Here is a 21,389-nt window from a genome sequence, read left to right as displayed (position 1 = left end):
ATATTTCTACTCCGTTGTTTAAAGATCATTAGCTCTTTTTCCTATTATAGTAAGGATCTCAGCCATAAAATGAGTATTTACTTTAATTCCATTTGGTCGATAGACATAACATTAGATGTGCTATGTAAAGCCCATGACACTGCAATAATACAGTAACCTTGACCTAATGCAGCAACTAAGACAGTCTGCAGACTACCTAACTCCTCGAGTACTTACACTTGAACTATCGTGTTTGGGCTTATTGAATTAGTCTCGACGAGTAGTTAGCTTACTGATAATGACTAGGGTTTGATGATAAAGAAAGAATGTGAACACTTTTCACTTGTCAGATTGGTGTCAATGAGTAAATAAATAGACAGAGGGTAACTTTATTGACTTTTTAGAGTCCGCAGTTTTGTATAGAAAAATCCAAGGAAAGCGTAGTCATAACAGAAGGAAAATCTCGTGGTAGAAGAATCTGAGATACTGGTTCCACCTTAGCACACGTTCTCTCTTTCGTGTGGCAGCTTCAAAAATGACGATGGTCACCAACCTTCGTAAAGAAGCGGCACACAAAATTAATATGTAAAGACTTATTTAAAGTTTTTAGATAATGCGAATGTTATGTACGTAGAATTATATCTTTACCTAAGAGTTTAATAATATGTTGATGATAAGATTTTGGTCTGTTTATTACATGATCAGTAAAAACTGGAATAGTATTAGGTATAATGGTAATGTCTACAAAACAGTGTGACGAACAACATTATTTCCATGTGGTTTTGCTTTTTTCTAACGACAATAAGATTGAAATTTATAAAAAGAACTTTAAAACGAACCAAAGTTCGTTTTATAAATCTCACCTTTAGCGTTGACTAAGCAAAAATAGAGAGCAAGTTTTTCATACTTACTAAACGAACTTTTCGTAAATTTAAGTAAAAAGTTAAATGAAACGTTGAGTTTACTTCGTAATTCTTGCTTAAACTCAAGCAAAGTTCGGTTTGTACATGCGAATAATTTGCTTAACTCGCCATTTTTGCTTAGTGGACTATCAAGATTCGTTTTAAAAATATCAGCGTAAGATTCAAGTATTAATATCTCGTATCTTGGATGTCCGATTAAAGTTTTTAAAAATGTGAAATTAACAGCGTGTAAACCAAAACTATAAATCTTATTTATATTTAATAGCGTATTTTACAATGTAACTAACACTTCGCACACCATTACGTACTAATAGATCTTGATGATGTATTCAATTATGTTCTCTAATAGATCGCTATCGAACTATGAAACGTAAAAGAAAACTAGTTATTACTGAGGTAGTAGAATTTAGGGAAAACATGGTTAATTTTGTATATTGCTTGTTAAAACTTCATCGTTTGTTTCAAAAAACAAATACAGGTACGTGATTTTAATCCATAAATATAGTTTCATTTCCAATCTTGACACGTTAAAAGCATTTAAGGAACGTTACTCGCGTTTCAGAAATGCAAAATTGAACGTACAGTGTATGTAATTAAATAATTAAATAATTACGTAATTCATTAAAAACTGGAGATAAAAATTGAAAACAGAGAAAAAAATTCATTTTAAGAAACACTAAGTAACCAAAAATTCATAGCAAAAATTTTTTTATGATGCTGATAGTGACGCGACTAGTCGTGCATCTGATGGTAAGCGACACGCCTGTCCATAGCAGTTCCAGTGCCGCTCAGAACTTTAAATCGCAAAGACCTGAGGGGTACTGCCACTGCGCCTGTCACCTTCAGACATAAGTTGATGTCCCACGTGCCTGTAATTTCACTAGCGCCCTTATCCTTTAAAACCGGAACGCAGTACTGTGAGTATTACTGCTTGGCGGCAGAAATAGGTAAGGTGGCTGACTGCTGTGTGTATTATTGATTTAAATGATTAATTGAAGTTTTCACCATTTCCATCCAGTATTGCAACTGAAATTCCTCGGAAAGCAATTAAAAGTATACCTTAAACATAAGGATTTGGGGTGATTTTTTTAGGAATTGTTGAAAGGTTTTCAAACACTTACATCCTTAACAAATTTACAATTCTGATACCAACTGAATACTTAGTAAACCTAAGACTATAATTTAAACGGTAACAATCAATATATTAAGTGATTTCCTAAAACTGGAAATATTCAAAGGAAAACGGTACAGTCTAGTTAACAACAGTTTACTGTGTTACAGAAATTACTACCCCAAAGAAGGGCCAAGTTCCATAAGTCAAAAACGAACACGTGTTATCCGAAATTACTACAAAGCAGTGAAGCTTTATGCCAAGCTAATTTACGATGAAAGACTTCGAAAAAGGATTTCACAAGTTTATTCAGTACATCAATCAAAAAGTCATTTAAAAAATTGTGGCGTGTCTGGTGCGCTTAGGGATTGCAAAATTTTGATTCCCGGTGCTGAGCTCAGCTCAATACCGGTACTCCCGGTACTCCCGATATTTCTTAAAAAGCTTAAAATTAAGCTGTAACCAGTTTTTTTTGGGTTGTCCGTACCTATTCAATAATTTATGTGATAATAACATTATAATTAATAAAGAAAACTTCATTTTCCAATCGAACGAATCGTTTTTATACAAAATATCTATTTGAGGGATAATTACTATTAATTTACATTTACATTATTAATCAAAATGATAATGTCGTAAAATCACATTGCAGTAAGTAATAAGTTTAAGTAGCATTATAATGGCATTACCAATTATTACTAGTGTTCAAAACGAGTACACATCACAAATTAACTATAGGTTTTCGCGATTGTTACACATAGGAAATGAAACTATTATTCCGGATTCAAATTGCGTAAATTTGTTTTTTCAAACAAACCAACGTCCGACTGACTGACGGTCAACCGTGACCATGGGACCTATAAAGGGCCCGAAAAGTTGGTTTGTTTGAAAAAACAAATATACGCAACACATTAGTTACATGAAAAAACTAGTAAACAAAACAATTTTTCACACTTTAATGGTAAATATTACTCATAGTTCAGTAGGTAGGTGGTTCCTTGCTGGAACGGGCAGTACTGGGAATCTATAATCGCGGAACCGGGACTGATTGCACCTCGCCAATATCGGGAATATCGGGAAGCGCGTCTAAGTTCAATTTACATTGCGGCGAAACGGAATGGAACGGAAGCGTCAATTTCGCCTCGCTGCGCGAGAAGACGCGCGGTTCTTTGGAATGCTCGAGCATTCGCGAGCTTTATCGCGACTGCGCCTTGAGGCTGTACTATTTCGTTGATGTTCGACATCACACTGCGCCTGCCTTAGCGCCACTTCCCGCACATTCGCCAGGCGTCGCCGACGGCAGCTGCGGAATGCTCGCAAATGCGCGAGGATCCTCAAGCATGCGCGAGAATTCCGTGGAAGAAGCGCGACGTGATTGTGGTTCATATCTAGTTTGTACGTTACATTATTGACCATAAAGACCATATTTTTTTTGGTGGTGATTATTTTGTCCAGTGGAAAGTTGTCTTCTTATTGTAAGCCTTTTAGTTCGGGCCACCATTTAGAAAAGCGTTTCATCTGTTTAAAATATGTCGATGCATCAATTGATAGGTAAACTAGTGAGAATTTGTGAATAAAAAATAGCAACATAGATTACGCACTGAGACGCATGCAGGTTACTGATGTTTAATGGCGCAAAAACCTAACTTCGCGTAACATTTGCGTTAAATTAAACAAATAGGGTAACAGGCGATCGTTGAAATGCAGACGAGAAGTGCGATGTGTGAATTGAATGAAGATAACTTTATGACGTAATTAGTTTTCTGTTTCACCTATTAGGTAAGTTTCCGAGATTTTGTGGATGACAATTTAGGATTGGGCCCCCACACATACTGGGTACACACTAAACAAAGGCTGCGGAGAAAGTGAAATATGAAACAGTGTGAACGTCGAGCTGGAAATCTTGTATCTGAAGTGTGGTGTAAGCACGGTCTCTTTCCTTTTACTTGCGAGCTCACCTACCCCACAGCTCTCCACGACATAACTATCGTAGTTAAATTTTTTTTTTTCGTCTAGAGTAATCCCGCCCTCCCCTTTCCTGCTGCGAAACACGCGTACTGGCATTTGTAGTCACCGCTTTACAACTTGGCGTGTTCCATCACGAACTAAAAGGTGTGATTGCGACTTCCTCGGTCGCACAGTCGATAAATGGAACCCCTTTCCGCGCATGTGTTACCTCCGTCAGACGACGTGGGGTCCTTCGATCGTAGCGTGAAGAGGCATGTTATAGAACTGCAAGGTGGAGGACTTTCCATTTAACATCAGGTGCAGTGGGATCATCTGTCTGTCACAATCACTATCTGTCATCAAGAAGCTTGAAGCAGAAGTCTGTTGACAATAATTCACATTCAACCTACTTTTATCTGATTATTAACCTCGTATTGTTTCTTTTCAATGATTATTTTCACAAAGAAGTCAAACATCAACAGCGTCAATAGGTCCCTGATTGCGAAAATTCCTTTTTCTGTGAATGAAGCAAGTTGTTTTTCCTTTAACGACAAGCATGCTGTTTCGAGAAGTTTTGATCACATGTTATAGTACAGTGAAAGGGCCTAACCCACTGAATAAGACTAAGGCTTACACATGGCGCCGCGCAAGCAAACGGGATCATGCGGCGTGATCAACTGAAATCGTATATTAGTGTAGACAATTGCGGCAGCGTTCACCGCCACAGCCGCCGCGCTGCTCCGGTGTCGCTGTCGTTACGGCGCCGTCTGTAATCAGCCTTAGTTTTGATTATAATACAATATTCCCATGAAATAAAGAAATTCTAATAATAATAAATGGAAGGCACGTGGAAAGGATCAAATGGGCTAGATTCAGGGAATAAATAATAATAATTATTGTTTTTTTTTTGTTAATCCGAGGGAATCTGCTTACAGATACCCCAGCCCCGCGGGGGCAGAGCCGGGGTCGTACTGTATTTTCGATTAAGCCTTTTTACTGACAAGTATTAGTGTACATACTCATCATGTTTTTTATCACTTTATTTATATTCATGTTGTAGTAATATTTTATCTAGATATTGCCGATTCTCCAATGGATTCTATATTTGAATATCGTTTTTCTTTTTTTTTCTTTACCAACTATGCTTTATTACCTACTTAAGGTATATCTACAATCCTAAATTATTACATCGATGTAAGTGGGTATAATAAACCGAACTCTAAGATAATCTTTTAGCGAATACTTCTAATTCCTTTGGTTTATACGGCTCTGTAAACTCTGTCCTTCATTTTGAGCCTTTTTTAAAACAGTTCGTAGGTATGAAAAGAAACTTTGATAATATCGACGATATTGCCATCGTCAAAACAAAATTTTGTTAAAATCAATTACACGTATAAGTAGAGTGATGGCACCAATGATCGACATTTATAGGGAAGTGAAAAGACAGAATTTGAAATAACTTTCTTGTTTTTAAGCATAAATCAATAGTGATTAGTGTACTTGACAGATATAATCCTCAAGAAAGAATATGATGTAGTATGTTTCATAAGAAATCGATTATAATTATTACTAAAAAAAAACCTAAACTATAATTTCCCTAAATCCAGTCATGAATCCAAAAATCCACTGATTAATCGACACTCATCAATAATGAACACCCAGTAATTGACACTTACAATAAGAAACGTGTTACTATGATAGAAAATTTTGTCGTAAATCTAATAAGATTTATTAATTATTAATTAATAATAATTATTATTATAAATTATTATTAATTATATTAATTTTGAAATAACAAATTAATTTAAAAAAGGTGTCGAACACCGGTTAGCTCATCGGTCACCCTGCATCGATTTGCAACACAGTGTTTGTGTTTTTTATAGTACATTGCAAGTGGGAGCATGCGTAGCATTTAGAGCGTACTAGGACACACCCTTGATACTTCAAATTTTTTTTTTCACACGAGGACAAAAACAGGATTAACTGCTTCACCCATTCTGCCAACATACGAGTTTCCTACGTCCTAAATGCGTCGGCGCAAGACAGCCATACGGCGTGACGTGTTACACAACCCTAGCGAATATCAAGACGCGCCGGCGCACCGGGCCGTAGTCTTGTGACCCGCGAGCGTTAGACACAAACATGTTCTGCAAAGCTGCCGTGAGTAATTTTCCAGTTTATTTTTTATTTAAAAAAAAAAATTGTTTGGAAAGTGTTCTAAATCACGAGTAGGGAATCTTTACGTGACATGTGGTAAACAAAAGTGAGTAACAAAAATCCAGGTGACAAATAATAGAGTTTTTCAACTTACATTTTTGGGACATCCAACAGTAAAGCGGCTAGTATATTGTGAATATAATTTTGAATGTTTATTCGACAGCCTAGCGTATTAAATTTGTTTTCAGTGTGTTTTTGGTTAAAATTATGATAGCAAGCGACAATGTAACTGAAGAGGGAGCATGCTTCTATTATTCAGTCTCGTTTCGTAAAGGTCCGAGTTTCAGGAAAGTCAAGCAGACAACGCATTAAGAAAAGTGATATAAAACTGCTTAGATTTAGATAATTTTGAGATATTAATTATCCGAATAGTATTTGTCGACACAAAACTGGATGATGTTGACCCCGTATTTTTTTAACGAAAAGCAAACAGTCTTATACAAATTATAAAAAAAAAATTACTTATTACTAAACCTTTAGTTCCCTGTACTTATAAGTGAACAAGTAAAAGGTATACGCAAAGACGAGCAATGCTCAATTAAAAGTACGTATTTTTTCTTACTGCACTATAATACTATAACTACTACTGGTAAGTAATAAAAAAAATATATAACTTAAACAAAACAAAGAAGGATTGAACAATTCATAATGAGCATACGAAACCATTTTAAAATCTGATTTGCTGGTGTGACTATTAAAACTACTGCAAAGAAAAATCAAATACGTCAACTTCACTACACTTTGCATTGTATGGGAAAAAGTCCTCTTGATGAAACTGTTGCTACCGTAACATGTTTTACCTTTGGGTTAACAACAAAAAGATCTTTATTTACCTGGATGTTACAGGGAATGAATGTTACTGGGGGTATTTTTGGGGAAAACGAATGAAAAATTTATCCTAATGAGGAAATTTACGGACGACCTCATTCGTTATTCGAAAATTGAGGAAATTTTTGAGTATGTAAATAAACAGTTTAAAATGCGAGCTGCAATGTTTTCAACTTTCATACAGGAATTAAATTTATTTTATGAACAATCCTAATAGCTCAACCTGTTTTGTTGAGAATTCCTTGTAACATTTCTATAGTTATTTATTCCAGATGTATTATAATTGGAAGAGACTAGAGAAACAATAAGCTATTTTGAATTGCAGTAGTCGCATATTATATTTATGTATCTATAGACGTTGTCAGGGATTTGTAATTCGATGAGTTATGTTGACTCCCGTGACTACTATACAATATTTATCGTTTGAACATGTGGTCAGTGGTTTGAACATTTTAAAACTTTTTTTTAATGTGTGCGTAATGGACCTCCAGCACACCTGATGGAACGTGATAATGAGGTCCACGATGGAGTATGCACACCTAAATAATGAAATAATGCTTACTAATCAAACAAAGAAAGAGCGCCTTTATGATATTATGGTTTATGAAATTATAATTGATAGAAAAAATATTTTATGAAATTTGTCCAACTTCTTCTATCCCGATTATTTTCGTTCCACATAATGAAATGATCCCTTCATGAAACTGAGGCGATTAGCACTAAAAATTTGATTAATTATGGAAAATTCACGCTTGACCAAAAAATTTAATATGTCAAAAATATTTTCACAAAAAAAGACTTAATGGTTCCTAAAATAGTTTCCTTATATATTCTATGATTTCGGATTTCCCCGCGAGGACCTATTAAAAAACACTCTGTATGTAATATCTCGATAATAGTAATGTGTTGCCCAGTCTCAAACTAAGGATTTCCCTATACTATGAGTACCAAAGCAACGGAATTCACTCCGGGGCACTACCCAGAACACCCAGCCCAGAACAATTTAGAAAAGTTCATTTTCCAAATTGATCCAAACGGGAATCGATCCCGGGGCCTCGTCCAGCGTTCATAGTGCAAACCGTTGGGCTACTGAGGTCGTCAAGTGTTTGTAAGCTTTGTTCTATATACAATTAGCAATATAATATACAAATATTTAATTCTAATATACAAATATGTAAATTACATTTGATTAAACTCTAGTACTCATTACTAAGGCAGATTCCCCCGAGAAAAACGAATATGAAACTCTAGGGTTTGCTCATTTTACAATGTAAAGTATTCAGGTACTATTGTAAATACTTTTACTTCAAATGTTAAAGATTAAAACATCTTGAAAGAGCTAAATGGGTCACCAAGGACTTTTGTCATCCAAGTACGCAGAAGCTGAATAATATTTAGTATACAGTTTTTGTTTCACTACAGTTTTAAACTTTGCAAATAACAACTTTTGAATATCAACAGGAATCATAATACATTGAGTTGTGCGTGTGCTAGCAAAGTATTAATAAAAAACATTTATAAATAAAAATATATCAAACTTTGTTCAATTATGTATTTACCATGTTGATCCACAAGGTTTTCCTATTTTTCAGGATTTTAGAATACCCCTTTCATGCAAATTAAGTACTACTAAATATAGAAGTCGTTTTGAAGGGTAAGGGTGCTGAAAAAATCACAGGCACATGAGACGTCAACTTATGTCTCAAGGTGGCAAACGCAGTAGCAGTGTTCCTCAGATCTTTGCGATTTAAAACCCTGATTGACACTGCAACTGCTACTGACGGGCATGCCGCTTAACAGCAGGCGTACAACTTGTTCCTCCTGTCACTTAGTACCATAAAAAAGAAATAAAAAAAAAGTAAAGGCCGAAGCAAGTGAAAATCTGAGTCGGGCGAATACAGTAGATGACGTAACACATCCCAACTAAACTGCAATATTCAGTAACTGTGGTGACTTGACGGCTCTGTAAAATACGTGTGTGGTTTGGCATTATCGTGATTTATATATTTTTTTTATAATATCAAGTGTCGGGACCAACAAGTCGTGCGCCTGATTGTAAGCTACACGCCTGTCCATAACAGTTGCAGTGCCGCTCAGAGCTTTAAATCGCAAAGATCTGAGGAGCACTGCCATTGTGCCCGTCACCCTGAGACATAAGTTGACAAGTCCCATATGCCTGTAATTTCGCCTGATATTGTATGATGAAATATCACACCTGGGGGCCTACTATGAGATTATAAGCAGCCAGCCAAGTTCCATGCAGTTCACTTGACGTGATAAAACTGAATTGCTTAATTTCATATCATGACCTACACAAAGTTGAACGGGAATGGCATGATAGGATAATGATTATTGCTTCTTAAACGCTAATTATTCAGTCTCTGGCTGGCTAGCTGACATCTAAGAAGAGCGAGATAGAACTACATACTAAATCACATGAAAGAAATAGACAGCTTTCAGGATTGTACCTGGAAGCGTTCAAGCACTATTAACCGATTGTGGTCAAAATGAAAATAATTTAATTTTTTGTTTAATTTTATTGTTGATTATACTTACTACGTTGTTTTGTAATCTTTTCAATCATACTCCGCAATTTGTCGTACGACAAAATTACAGATTTAAATAGGATTGCTCTAAGAGCTCATAGTAGGCCCCCTGTGCAATTCAAAAGTTCTGGGCGTTTATCATTAAGGCTGGAACAAGTGCCAGATTGACGAATTAGGTTCTTTTTTAATTAAATTCCTGATAATAATAATAGTCCAATAATCACAAAAAAAATATATGATTGCTGGTAGTCCTTAAATAATTGAATGTATTGAACAAAACTACAATTTATTAATCTCTTTTTACAAAATAAAATTTACAGTTACGTCCTTCAAATTGAATAAAAAGCAATTTGTCTTTACATGCAAACATCCGCTGTTTATAAAATTAACACGAAAAAATAGATCTCAGTCGCCTTTCAGGCTTTGCGAAAGATGGACTGCGCGTGTGTTTTTGAGCGGATTTACCACAATACCAAAAAAATAAATCTAAGGTGAAGTGTGGAATTTGTACGGACAACAGGACATCAGACTACACATTTTTGTTCGATAATCGCTTCCAGTGCAACGGAACAAGATACGTCAATGTGTAGCTTGATGTGCTGTTGACTGCATTATACATGCAATTAATATGGCACTGGGTGAGAAGGTTTAGGTGTTCTGGAAGAGAAGGCCTAGGTGTTCTGGGTAGTGCCGCGGAGTGAATTCCGTTGCCCTTGGTCTCTGGTTTGATTCCCGGTAGAACAAATTTTTTGAACTGAAATGAACTTCCTGAACTTGGGTCTGGTCTGGGTTTCTAGTAATGCCTATGTTTGGATTCAGTTTCTCTGGTACAAGAGTTACGTAATACACTCCGCGGCACTACTCACAACACCTAAGCCAAAACCATTTTAGAAAAGTTCATTTCCCAAATTGTTTCTACCGGAAATCGAACCCGAACCTTCTCATGCAGTGCCGACAGTGCAAACTGTTGGGCCACCAAGATCATCGTATTTGTACTATTATATATACTTATACATTATTTTTATTATTTTTACAAATCGCTTAAAACACGACCACACACACAGCGTATCCCGTGAGAAGAAATATTCACTTTATTTAACACATTTGAAGTTCTATATTGTATTGCTATTTCCAAAGTTCGCCCTAAGCAGTCCGATATCGCTCAGCCAATGTTTACGTTTCAAAGAAATATACCTTATTATTGAGAAGCCTAGTTACACTTTGTAGTGCCCATGGCGGCACAAGCTGGCGACGTCAGACTGCGCCGCGTTGCACCGCGGGACACAAAGAAATACCCACTTTATTTAGTAGAAATGAAACTATAATACTGCACACTACGCAGTGTGCCTTTTTCCGCCCACCGCCGCTTGCTGCAGTTCTGTTTCAAAGAAAATAGAAAACAAAGAGAATAAAACCACCACTGATCCAAAACATATCAAAAATATTTGCCCTCGTGACGACGAACCCATGCTTCAACCAGAAAATAGTACTCCAACTTCAATTAAACCTGCTTGTTCTCGCTATTTAGATTTTGACGCTTTTTAATGTTAACAATTTAGTTATTAAAGTACCTATTTTAATGTGCATTTATTTAACCTCTTGTCTTGTTGGCATTTTGCGTAATAGTGGTAATCACTTTTATTTCTTTTTGTTATTCGCCTAAGAGTTTATTTACGTATTGTATAAAACAAATTGAATAATACAAAATAGTTATACTTTCGATGACGCATAATTTATTAGTAAATATTGACATTTGTTAAATGCATTTAAAATACAAATAATAAAAGTACTTGTTTTAATTTTAACTACATACTTCTCTTTTCGACTTCTCTTTTATAGTTGAAAATAGTAGCATTAGTTGTTAATTGATAGGAGGTAACGGTCGAATCATTGCATGATTCACTTAATACTTTTACTATTTATGCCGTTACGATTTTGACTCTAAAATATTATGTAATGTTTATTTTTACGATGGTTTATTCTCGAATGAGGGAACAACAATGTAGGTATAGATGGCAAAAAAACACCTATGACACTGTCTGTATTCTAGTTTACAACTTTTCTTTATTTGACTTTGTGTAAGTACAAGCGCATAGTCGATAGATGGCGAATTAAATTGTTACTAATGCTTAGAGGTCAAATTGTCAAAGTCATTCGCGACTGTTCAAGCCTTAATAAAACTTTCACACTAAACAGTAAAATATTATTTATAAAATGATCATAGACCATTAAAAAAAATGTTTAACGTTAGTGGTAAAGACACCTTTAGAAACGTATGCATTGCCCCTTAAATGAATTTGTGAAGACGACTATTCCGTATATCAATATTATGGTAATACTTATTTTTCTTAAAAAATATACAAATCTTAACATAAATTATCAAAAATATCAGTTATGTATTTTTCTTCCGTTTAACGTATTATTCTAATGATAAAAATGTAATTAGTTTTTTTTATCTACTCCTATACGCTTAAACTGAAACAATTATTATAGTTCCATGGTCTTGGCAACCATTTTATTTTACGAACCGAAACATGGCAAGATGCACGACGTATTGCAAAGAATTGCGGCGCTTTTCTGTACGAACTAAAGGTTGGACCCTATTTGTCAGCACGCACTGCGCACTGTTAAATAGTGCGTCCGCACTAAGCACTTGTTTTATATGTATTTCACCTAATGCTGAAAATCAAGTAAAATGGACAAGCACCTCGCAGTAAAATCATTTAAAACAGTCATTCCAATAAAAACTACTATAAAATAAAAATATTTAACATTCTTTACTAAAATATTTCAAGTTGTCATTACTGTGGTAGGAAAATGAGGTGAATGTGATATTGTTCAGCACGCCGGTAAAACGAATATGAAGCGTGCTGATGGAATCTCTTATAAATCATAATAAAAATATTTGTTTTTGTTACAGTTATGCTTGGCCGTGGTGGTGACCTGCCATATGTGCATAGCTATTCCGTTACCAGAAGCGGACCCCGGGCACCATAAAACCCAGTAAGTATTTAATAACTACTGACTTTTCAATATTTTTTTGTGTTTTAACATTGCAGAGCTATTATTACTTTTATTTAAACTTTCACATTATTGTTGTAACTTTCGCCAGTCCTTAGTTAATTATTGAACTTGAATGGACAATAATTTTAATGTCTCTATTTTTTTGCAGCATAAAAGTACACATACCCCATGAAATACATACAGTTCACCATCATCATGTGGAAAAAATCCCCGTCATAAAAGAAATACCAATCATCCATACAGTGCCAATCCTTAAAGAAGTACCAGTTGTGAAGCCTATACCCATTGTCAAAACGGTACCCTATCCTGTAGTCAAGACCATACCTATAGAAAAACCTGTGTATGTACCAGTCCATTTTGGTCACGATTGGATCTAAAGACCACGTTTCATCTAAGTAGAACCAATAGACTATCGGAAATATCACGAATAAACAAACGACAATCAGTGAATTTCTAAAATAAAAGTGTGCACTTGAAAACTAAAAGAGATTTAGTTTATTAAGCATAACACAGACGAATGGCATGGATATTTGAAACTGTACTGCGCAGGAACATACTATATGCAATAGTGACTTAAGAATTATGGCATTGAAGTGAATATTTCTTGAATCGATTGTCTGGGGTTTTGCTTCTTATGTTTGGTTTGTATTTATAGTGTGCGATCCCCTGAGATAAAGCATATCTTCCATAATGTTTATAGAAAAACTTGACTGGAGGCCAATGTAAGGCCGACAAAAAAAAGGCAGGTCAAAGAACGACCTCACGTACCTAGCTTCGAGCATGTGTTGATTGACTAAAAATTCATAAATAAGGCTGCCTAGCTCATAATCTAGAATACCTCAAGAAAGCTTGTGAAGATATCAGTTTGCATGATTGTTAGTGTTTAGCCAAACCGGTTGTAAAGTTAACCAAATCTAGATATAAGGTGTTTTATATGGTGATTAGAAAATGTTTTTATATAATATAAAATATATATCACACAAACAATTTTGTTTCCTTTTTGTTTTCCTTTGTCCCGCATACAATCCTCCTCTACCTTTCTGTGAGTATTGAAGAATACGGTTAACTATATACGGTTAAATATATACGGTTATTGTGTCTTCCTACTAATATCTTACTTATTTTCCTTGATGATTATACGATTGTTTGTAGGGTGAAATAATTACCTGAAACAAACAAAACATAATAAACAAATGCCATCATAAGAATAGAAAATCTAATAAGAATTGTATAACACGATAAATGTATAAAATCCAGAATTGCAGCGAATCTTGAACACGCTTGAAGACTGCACGGTACCTAGAATTTAACCTCTTCTTAGAAGAGATAATACAATGGTACGTAGATTACGATACAATCTAGTAAACATACCTACACACTAAAGTTATATTTTTCCCAAAGCAAAACCGAGCGAAATACGCCATATCGAACGACGCAACATTATTTATTCAATAACTAGTAATACTTGACACATATCACGTCTCCCATATATTATGTATGTCTGTATACACCTACATCTATGTCTTTCTAGCTATATAGGGTGCTTATAAACATTTTGGAACTCGTTTATAGTAGAACGGGAAGACAAGTTTCTCGCTGTATGAGTATGAGTCATCAGAGGAGAAGCGGGAAAAACTAGATCAAATGGTTTAGGTATTTACTACATATACTCGTATAACATGACAGCCTTACAAAAACATACGATATACCAAAGGATAGCATCTAAAGATTGTGTTAATTTGTTACACGATAGGATGTACATACTTTATCCGATCGTATAAAATCCTGAAAAGAAGCTATAATAAAAGTCTAAAATGAATTATTTAAGAATAAAATATCTAACTTCATACATAATTTTAATATGGAGATATTTCTCTTTAAGTACTACAGAGTACTTGTAAATTTCGGTTTTCAACTGAAGCCCTATCACATCACATTTATTCCGAAATTTGCGAATTATTCAGCTGTTTAACGACATGCCGCGCCACTCCCTACCCCGTCAGTCGCCATCGGGCGCTTGTCGACGTCGGATCTATGCCGAATTTTCTCCGCCTGTTCTTATTTTATTCATATTAATAATTTACAGCGTGCGATTTGCGGGAAGCGAGAGGCGACTCTCCACACCTCACTTCCTAAAATTGTCTAGGCCTGTGACGGTGTCATCTCCTTGCATCGCCTCTCTCCATTCGTATCGTATCGTTTTTTCTTCTTCTACTCATATTTAAATTCAAAATTTTGAATTGTTCCATTATACCTCGCATTCTGATTTTGTTTCTTTCCATCGTCACTCTCTGCGCGATCGCGGTAGGGAAAACATCTACTTTCTCATTTTTGAACCGTTTACCACTTACTTAAATCTCTTGTACACCGTTTACAGTTTAAGATATTAATATTGTTGTTGTACTGAATAAATTACTATAAGCCGGACTTTCGTCTTTTCAACTGCTAAAACTTGCTAAGTAAGACGTATGGAGGCTGTGGGGGCTGCGGAGGCTATTAATACCCTTGGACCAAGCTATATTACTGCTATCCGGGCCATTTTACACTCTGCAGAACGCCACCAGCACCAGCAGCGCTATGACAGGCTTGCGTTGAAATACCTCGCCTTAAGAACATTTTTGTAACAAAAATTATTTATAGTTGTCGGGCATGTTAAAGTAGAAATCGTCTATTAGATGTAAAAGTTAGATTTATACCAAGCAAGCTTCGCACAATAAAAATGTGCCAGACAACTACGATTGCCTCGTCTCAAACTAGAGAATTCCTTGTACTATCAAGTACCAGAGCAACGGAATTCACTCCGGGCACTTCCCAGATCACCCAAACCATCATCAATTAACTAACTGCCTCCGTGGCCGAACGGTTACCATGCCAGACTGCCACGCAGAGGTCCCAGGTTCGATTCCCGAGCCGGGAGATATATTTGTATGGCCTACATTTATTTGTCTCGTGAGTTTGGGTGTAATTTGTGGTTGTCTATGTATGTGTGCATGGCACCCGCGACACAGGGTTTCCCAAGTGCGGGGTTATGTTGAGAGTGTGCGTTATTTAAAAAAAATTGAAAGTTCATTTCCCAATTTAGTTCTACAGGAAATCGAACCCGGGATCTCCTTATCCAGCGCTCACAGTATACACTGTTAGGTCACCGAGATTGGCAAATAAAATCACATACAGTGACAACACGGCTATAAAAAGTGAAACACAGAGAGAGCGGGTGCGCAGCGGGTCGGGCGCGTGTCGGGTCGTGAGCGCAGCAGGTGCAGTTCCGAGTATTTATATAGACTGCTGAGGTGTTATGTCAATTTCATAACACCTCAACAGTGTTATACAAATTTTGTTAACAAGTTGCTTCTATAACGAACGCCGCCTGTAGGTAGTAATCGTTACTAAATGGGATATAAAGGCGCTATAAGTAAAAATTTCGGAATATGAAAAAAAAAATTTCGACTTGAACGTGGTGGTTGAAAATTCAAATACGAAACCGATTACTATTCATGCGAAGGATAAAGTTTTATTATTCCCCTTTTCGAGCATTCAGCATACATCTGTCCCCGATCTATATAGGTACGACAAGTATACGCCACACATATATTTGCGTTCAAAGTTATGAATAAAATATCATTCTCGTAACACAGCTACGTTCGGTGAATGAAGAAATTATTAAAATTGTATGAATGGTAAAAATTATCACTTTTAAAAAGAAAACTCCAAAAGATATATTTTTTATAATAACTAAGTGGCTGGACGAACAACGTTTGTGCGTCTGATGGTAAGCGACACGCCTGTCCATAACAGTTGCCGTACCACTCCGAAACGCGCGTACCGCTGCTGGTACCGCTTGGAATATTCAGTAGGATTGTAATGTAACCAGGAGGCTACATTACAATCCTACTGAATATTCCACTACTACAACTTTCCTGTAGTAGCCTCCGCAGCCTTCGCAACCTCCATACACGTTGCTTAGTAAATTTAGTTCAAAATTCAAAAGGGTAAAGAAATAGTGGTAATAAATCCAGTTTTATAAATATTATTCCCGTTATATTAATATTTGTGATATTTAAAATGTTTATCGCACAAGAGATTTTTGGTAACTGGAAAACGGTTCAAAAAATTAACGAGAAGACGTGTTCGCTGCCGCGATCGGGCAAGGAGTTACGATGGAACGAAACAAAATCAGAATGGCCAGGCAAAGGAATTATTAAAGAACGATTCAAAATTTAAAAACGAGCACTGCACCCAACACCCTGAGACATAAGTTGACAAGTCCCACGTGCCTATAATTTCACCAGCACCCTTACCCTTCAAAACGGGAACATAGTAATGCTGACATTACTGCTTGGCGGCATAAACAGGTAAGGTGGCAATACTTCCCTGGACGACCTCTTTCACAAGGAGTTCTACTGCTACTAAACATGTTTGGGCAATTACGATGTTGCAAGTCCTTTGGTGGAAATCGAACTCGCCAAGATCGCCTTCTGTGTAAGAGGTCATAAGTTTGATTTTACATCAAGAATAACAGCTGGGTTAAACAGGAAAGCCTTATATTTTATTTTGATTCAATGTCATGAAGTTTTTACTACCCTGATATTCATCTATTTTTTTGTAAAAATACTCCACTAATTTATCATTATTGTTGATACAAAAATCGAAAAACACAAAGAAGAATTCCTTCCATCCGATTGGACGTGGCTAATATGTATCAATAATAATAGGAACGCTTTATGCAGAATTAGTAATCTCTTAGGCATCCCAGGGTACCCCGGATTCTCTCGAAAATGTATAGCAATCTAGGGAATACAAAACATCCATCCAAATCTTTGGCATTTGTAATAATAAAAATGCCTTTAGCCGGAGAATATTGACTCTACCAATTTAAAATTCTAAATTTCTTTTAATTTATCTTTAAGCCTTGGAAGAGGCAAGAATCTAAAACACTATTAAAAACAATAAGCTTCATATTGACTTTTATTGAATAATAATATCATGGTAATATTTATTTAATTTTTTGTAAGCCGTGGTTACCCAGGTTTGATCTACCGCCTCTCAAACAGAGGGTTCGAATACGGGGTCGCACCTCAGAATTTCTCTCGGAATTTATTGTATACGAAATTTGATTTGAAATTTACATTGAGTCTTTAGAGGAAGTGTAAGAAGGTTCACAACCAGTATTGGGCCAGTTTTTTGGACTATGGCTAAACCCGCTCCTAAGAGGAGACCTGTGCTCAGCAATGGGTCGTATAAATGGGTTGATGATATGATGTAATATTTTTTTTTAAATCATTTCACTAATTTCGTTCGGTTGTTCCACTAGTGTGTTTGGTTGATTGTAATGTTGTTGTTATCGTATGTGCCACTCAGAGCTTTGAATCGCAAAGATCTGAGGGGCACTGCTACTGCGCCTATCACCCAGAGAGATAATTTGGCACCAGCAAACCGGAACGCAGTAATGAACACATAACTGCTTGGCGGCAGAAATAGCAAGGCAGTACTTCCCTGGACGAACTCTTTCACAAGGACCGAGACTGTCACTAAGTAATATCTTTGTTTAATGTAAATTTGAATTTTTAACGAAGATTTGCTGCACTAATTAGTAACTTGTTTGTAAACTTTTATTTAACACATCTTATGCATTAATTTCATTCACGAACGTACTAATACATTGACATTATATGAAACACCAAATGCGGAAAATCAGTTTGCAAAAACAAATTTTATTTGCACGATTCGTTATCTGTTCATTTACGCCCAATTAATCCTTTTGTTAAATCGCAAATACTTGTTACTGTTCAATTGTTTCGTTTCCGGTCCTTGACAGGTCCGATAGTGTAAAATGGAGATGTCAATATAAAAGCCAATTTGATTGTATTCACGTGAAATGGTTAAATAATTAACTACGGTTAAGGGATTTTTAATGAGCTATCTGGTATAAGTAGGCGGATAATATGTAATAATTTTTTAATTGAAAAGTAAACATGTAGAACAGAGTAACTACACACCTGAAACTTTTGTTATTTACATAGCTACCAAGTTGTATATACAATCTCGCAAAATTATATATTTCTAGCTTCTTTGTCATCAATTTGTAGAATCTTTATAGAAATAACTATTAGATTTGAAAAATATAATGTTTTCTTTTTGTCTTTAAAAGAGAAACCCGAAAATTTGTAAGTTCCCCTAATGGCACGCAAAATTAATTTCTTTTTGTCTTGACCACAAAAGCGAAACTTCGCTTTTTTGCGGGAAATAAATTTTTTTTCATGTTTTTATGATAGAACCAAATAGTCAAAGTCAAGTAATCTTTTATTCCAAAGGTAAAAATTTTACACTTAAAAACGTCATTTTTTAAACTACTGCTCGTTCACTACGCTGACCTCCCTGAGAAGAAAGAGCAAGAAACTCTAGGATTGCTCTCTTCAAATAAACTTAATTGCTATGGAATACACTTTGAATCATAATTTTGTGGAATATGTAATAATATGGAAGACTCATGTTGTCTTTCCATACATCTTTACCCAACACATACTCTTCAATTTTGTAATATGATTAGAAAATAATATTGATAACCCAGAAACAAATATCGTGTGACATGGTGATCTGCATACTTTAAATTTTTAACAAATTTATTAGGAATACATGTACAAAATAGCATACCTGTTCTATAAACAGTAGTTTAATGTATATAGCTTGTTAGTGGCTAGAGGTGATCCAATAGCCAGTGGTAAACCATTGGTAATGTGGTCAGCATTGCAGTACCCTAATGCGCTACATAAACTAGATCAAACCAGTAATTAAGTAAATAATGCAAGTATACTGCATCCGGTGTGTGAGTGTGTGTGGACTGAAATGGAGACGGTACGTCTGTTTCCGGCTTCACTGATTTAAAAACAATGTGTAAAATGTAATATTAGACCAAAAACATTCGACTTCAAAATTGCTACGTGTTATTCTGTTTTTAAGGTTTAGTAGTATTAGGGCTCCTGGTGAAAGAATTCGTCAAGGGAAGTACTACATCTTACCTATTTCTGCCGCCAAATGCTCGCACTTCTGTGTTCCGGTTTTGAAGGGTAAGGGTGTTGTTGACATTACAGGCACACGGGACTTGTCAACTTATGTCTTAGGGTGACGGGCGCAGTGGCAGTGTCCTTTAGATCTTTGCGATTTAAAGCTCTGAGAGGCGCACGACTTGTTTGTCCCGTCAATTAGCATCATAAAAAAGAAAAAGGAGTTCATAATTGAATTCAAAATCTGACAATTACTTTCGGAGTTTCATTCTTTGTTCAATATATCTGGAGAAGATCTCAATATTTACTTTTGAAACAGTAGCGCGAATGAACGATTCGCCTGTAATTATTACGTAACAAAAAAATTGTCACAATGGCGACATTTTTGCCATCGAAATGAAACAATTTATCTTTCTCACTTGTGCAGGTGTACAGTGCTAATAATTCTCTCTCTCCCTCTCTCTCTTTTATAACTCAACATCAACCGAGTTGACCCTGCAGCAGGCAATATTATAATATAGATATGGCCGGCCGTATTTAGTTTGCTCGTCAGACGAAACAGGCGTTTTGTATAAGAAAATCAGGCGACTAATTGTCGGGTAAAAGGTAGGTTAGGTATTTTGTTCATTAAGTGGAAAATTTTATAGACGTACTCATTATGTTTCGATTATCAATTTCTTGTGGCAAGCTGATGGAAATTGTATTGTAAACCACGAACTCTTCGCACTAACACATACCCAACAACTCCATTTATAAATTTGTAACTTCTCAAAACTCTCACAAAATTTCCAAAACGTTATTCTCCTGTGCAAAGTTCATTCAGAAACTTCTTGGCAAAAAAAACTCTTTTCGCTAATGGCGGGCTTAACTTGCAGTGAACATTAAAAAGATTGAAAAAGACCAACTAAGTATAATCTTCCTAGAACAAAACGTAATCTCTTGAATGTCCCGAAACATTTTACCTGAGACCTTCTAAAAGTTTTCGTAGGCGTTTTGTTTTACCTACATAAAATACTATACACCCTATTTTCACATTTCCTTTTTTTTTTTCAATAAACGTTTATTCTGCCATTCTAAAGTTGATTAAAAGAAATTACATACATACAGATGATCACGACGTAGGTAAAAACTATAGAGCTCCACCTGACAAACCTCCTTCGCCTCCTCCACTCCCATCAATCTTCTTGATACTTTTAAAGACATCCGCAGTCTGATAGAGATATGTTCGCCGAGATCTACCTTTCCTCTCGCCTCCATCCACATTCGCTTTATAAAAAAATTGATATCTAGCATTTACCTAGTCTTTGTTTCTCTACTTGTTCTTGGGTGCAATTCGTCTTATATGTTTTGCCTCACCTGTAACATTTATTCGTTTATAAAAGTTGGTAACTCTATACATGCAAGTTTTTCGAAATCCGCCAAGAGGTAATAGGAGCATTACTGCGTTCCCGTTTTGAAGGGTAAGGGTGGTAGTGAAATTAGAGACCCATGGGACTTGTCAACTTATATCCCAAGGTGACGGGCGCAGTGGCAGTGCCCCTCTGAGAGGCACTGCAACTGTTATGGACAGGCGTGTCACTTACCATCAGGTGCACGACTTGTTTGTCCCGTCACAGTAGCATAAAAAAATCATCCACTGACCTAAGGCACAAATTATTACTAAACTCGTATACTACAAACGTCCTCCGTAGCTCAGTTGGAACAGCGATAGCACGTGATATGCGAAAAAATGTCGCTGCCTTCAAGTCCAGCCGAATCGCAGGAATTTTTCTACATATAAGTTTGTTCGATCTTTGCATCAATTCTAACACAA

At 35.9% G+C, this 21,389-nt stretch overlaps 1 protein-coding gene across 1 annotated transcript; it reads left to right on the top strand.

Annotated features, from left to right (window-relative positions):
* Positions 1 to 6,043: 6,043 nt before the first annotated feature.
* Positions 6,044 to 13,375, top strand: LOC113231049. The gene is made up of 3 exons (XM_026465209.1): positions 6,044 to 6,120; positions 12,472 to 12,554; positions 12,724 to 13,375. The coding sequence occupies exons 1-3, from the start codon at positions 6,103 to 6,105 to the stop codon at positions 12,950 to 12,952; spliced, it is 330 nt and encodes a 109-aa protein (XP_026320994.1). The 5' UTR covers positions 6,044 to 6,102; the 3' UTR covers positions 12,953 to 13,375.
* The last annotated feature ends 8,014 nt before the right edge of the window (positions 13,376 to 21,389 follow it).

This window comes from Hyposmocoma kahamanoa, unplaced genomic scaffold (assembly GCF_003589595.1).
Source record: "Hyposmocoma kahamanoa isolate Upper Pololo Valley unplaced genomic scaffold, ASM358959v1 64, whole genome shotgun sequence".
Classification (NCBI taxonomy): domain Eukaryota; kingdom Metazoa; phylum Arthropoda; class Insecta; order Lepidoptera; family Cosmopterigidae; genus Hyposmocoma; species Hyposmocoma kahamanoa.
This window is presented reverse-complemented; position numbering and strand designations above follow the sequence as displayed.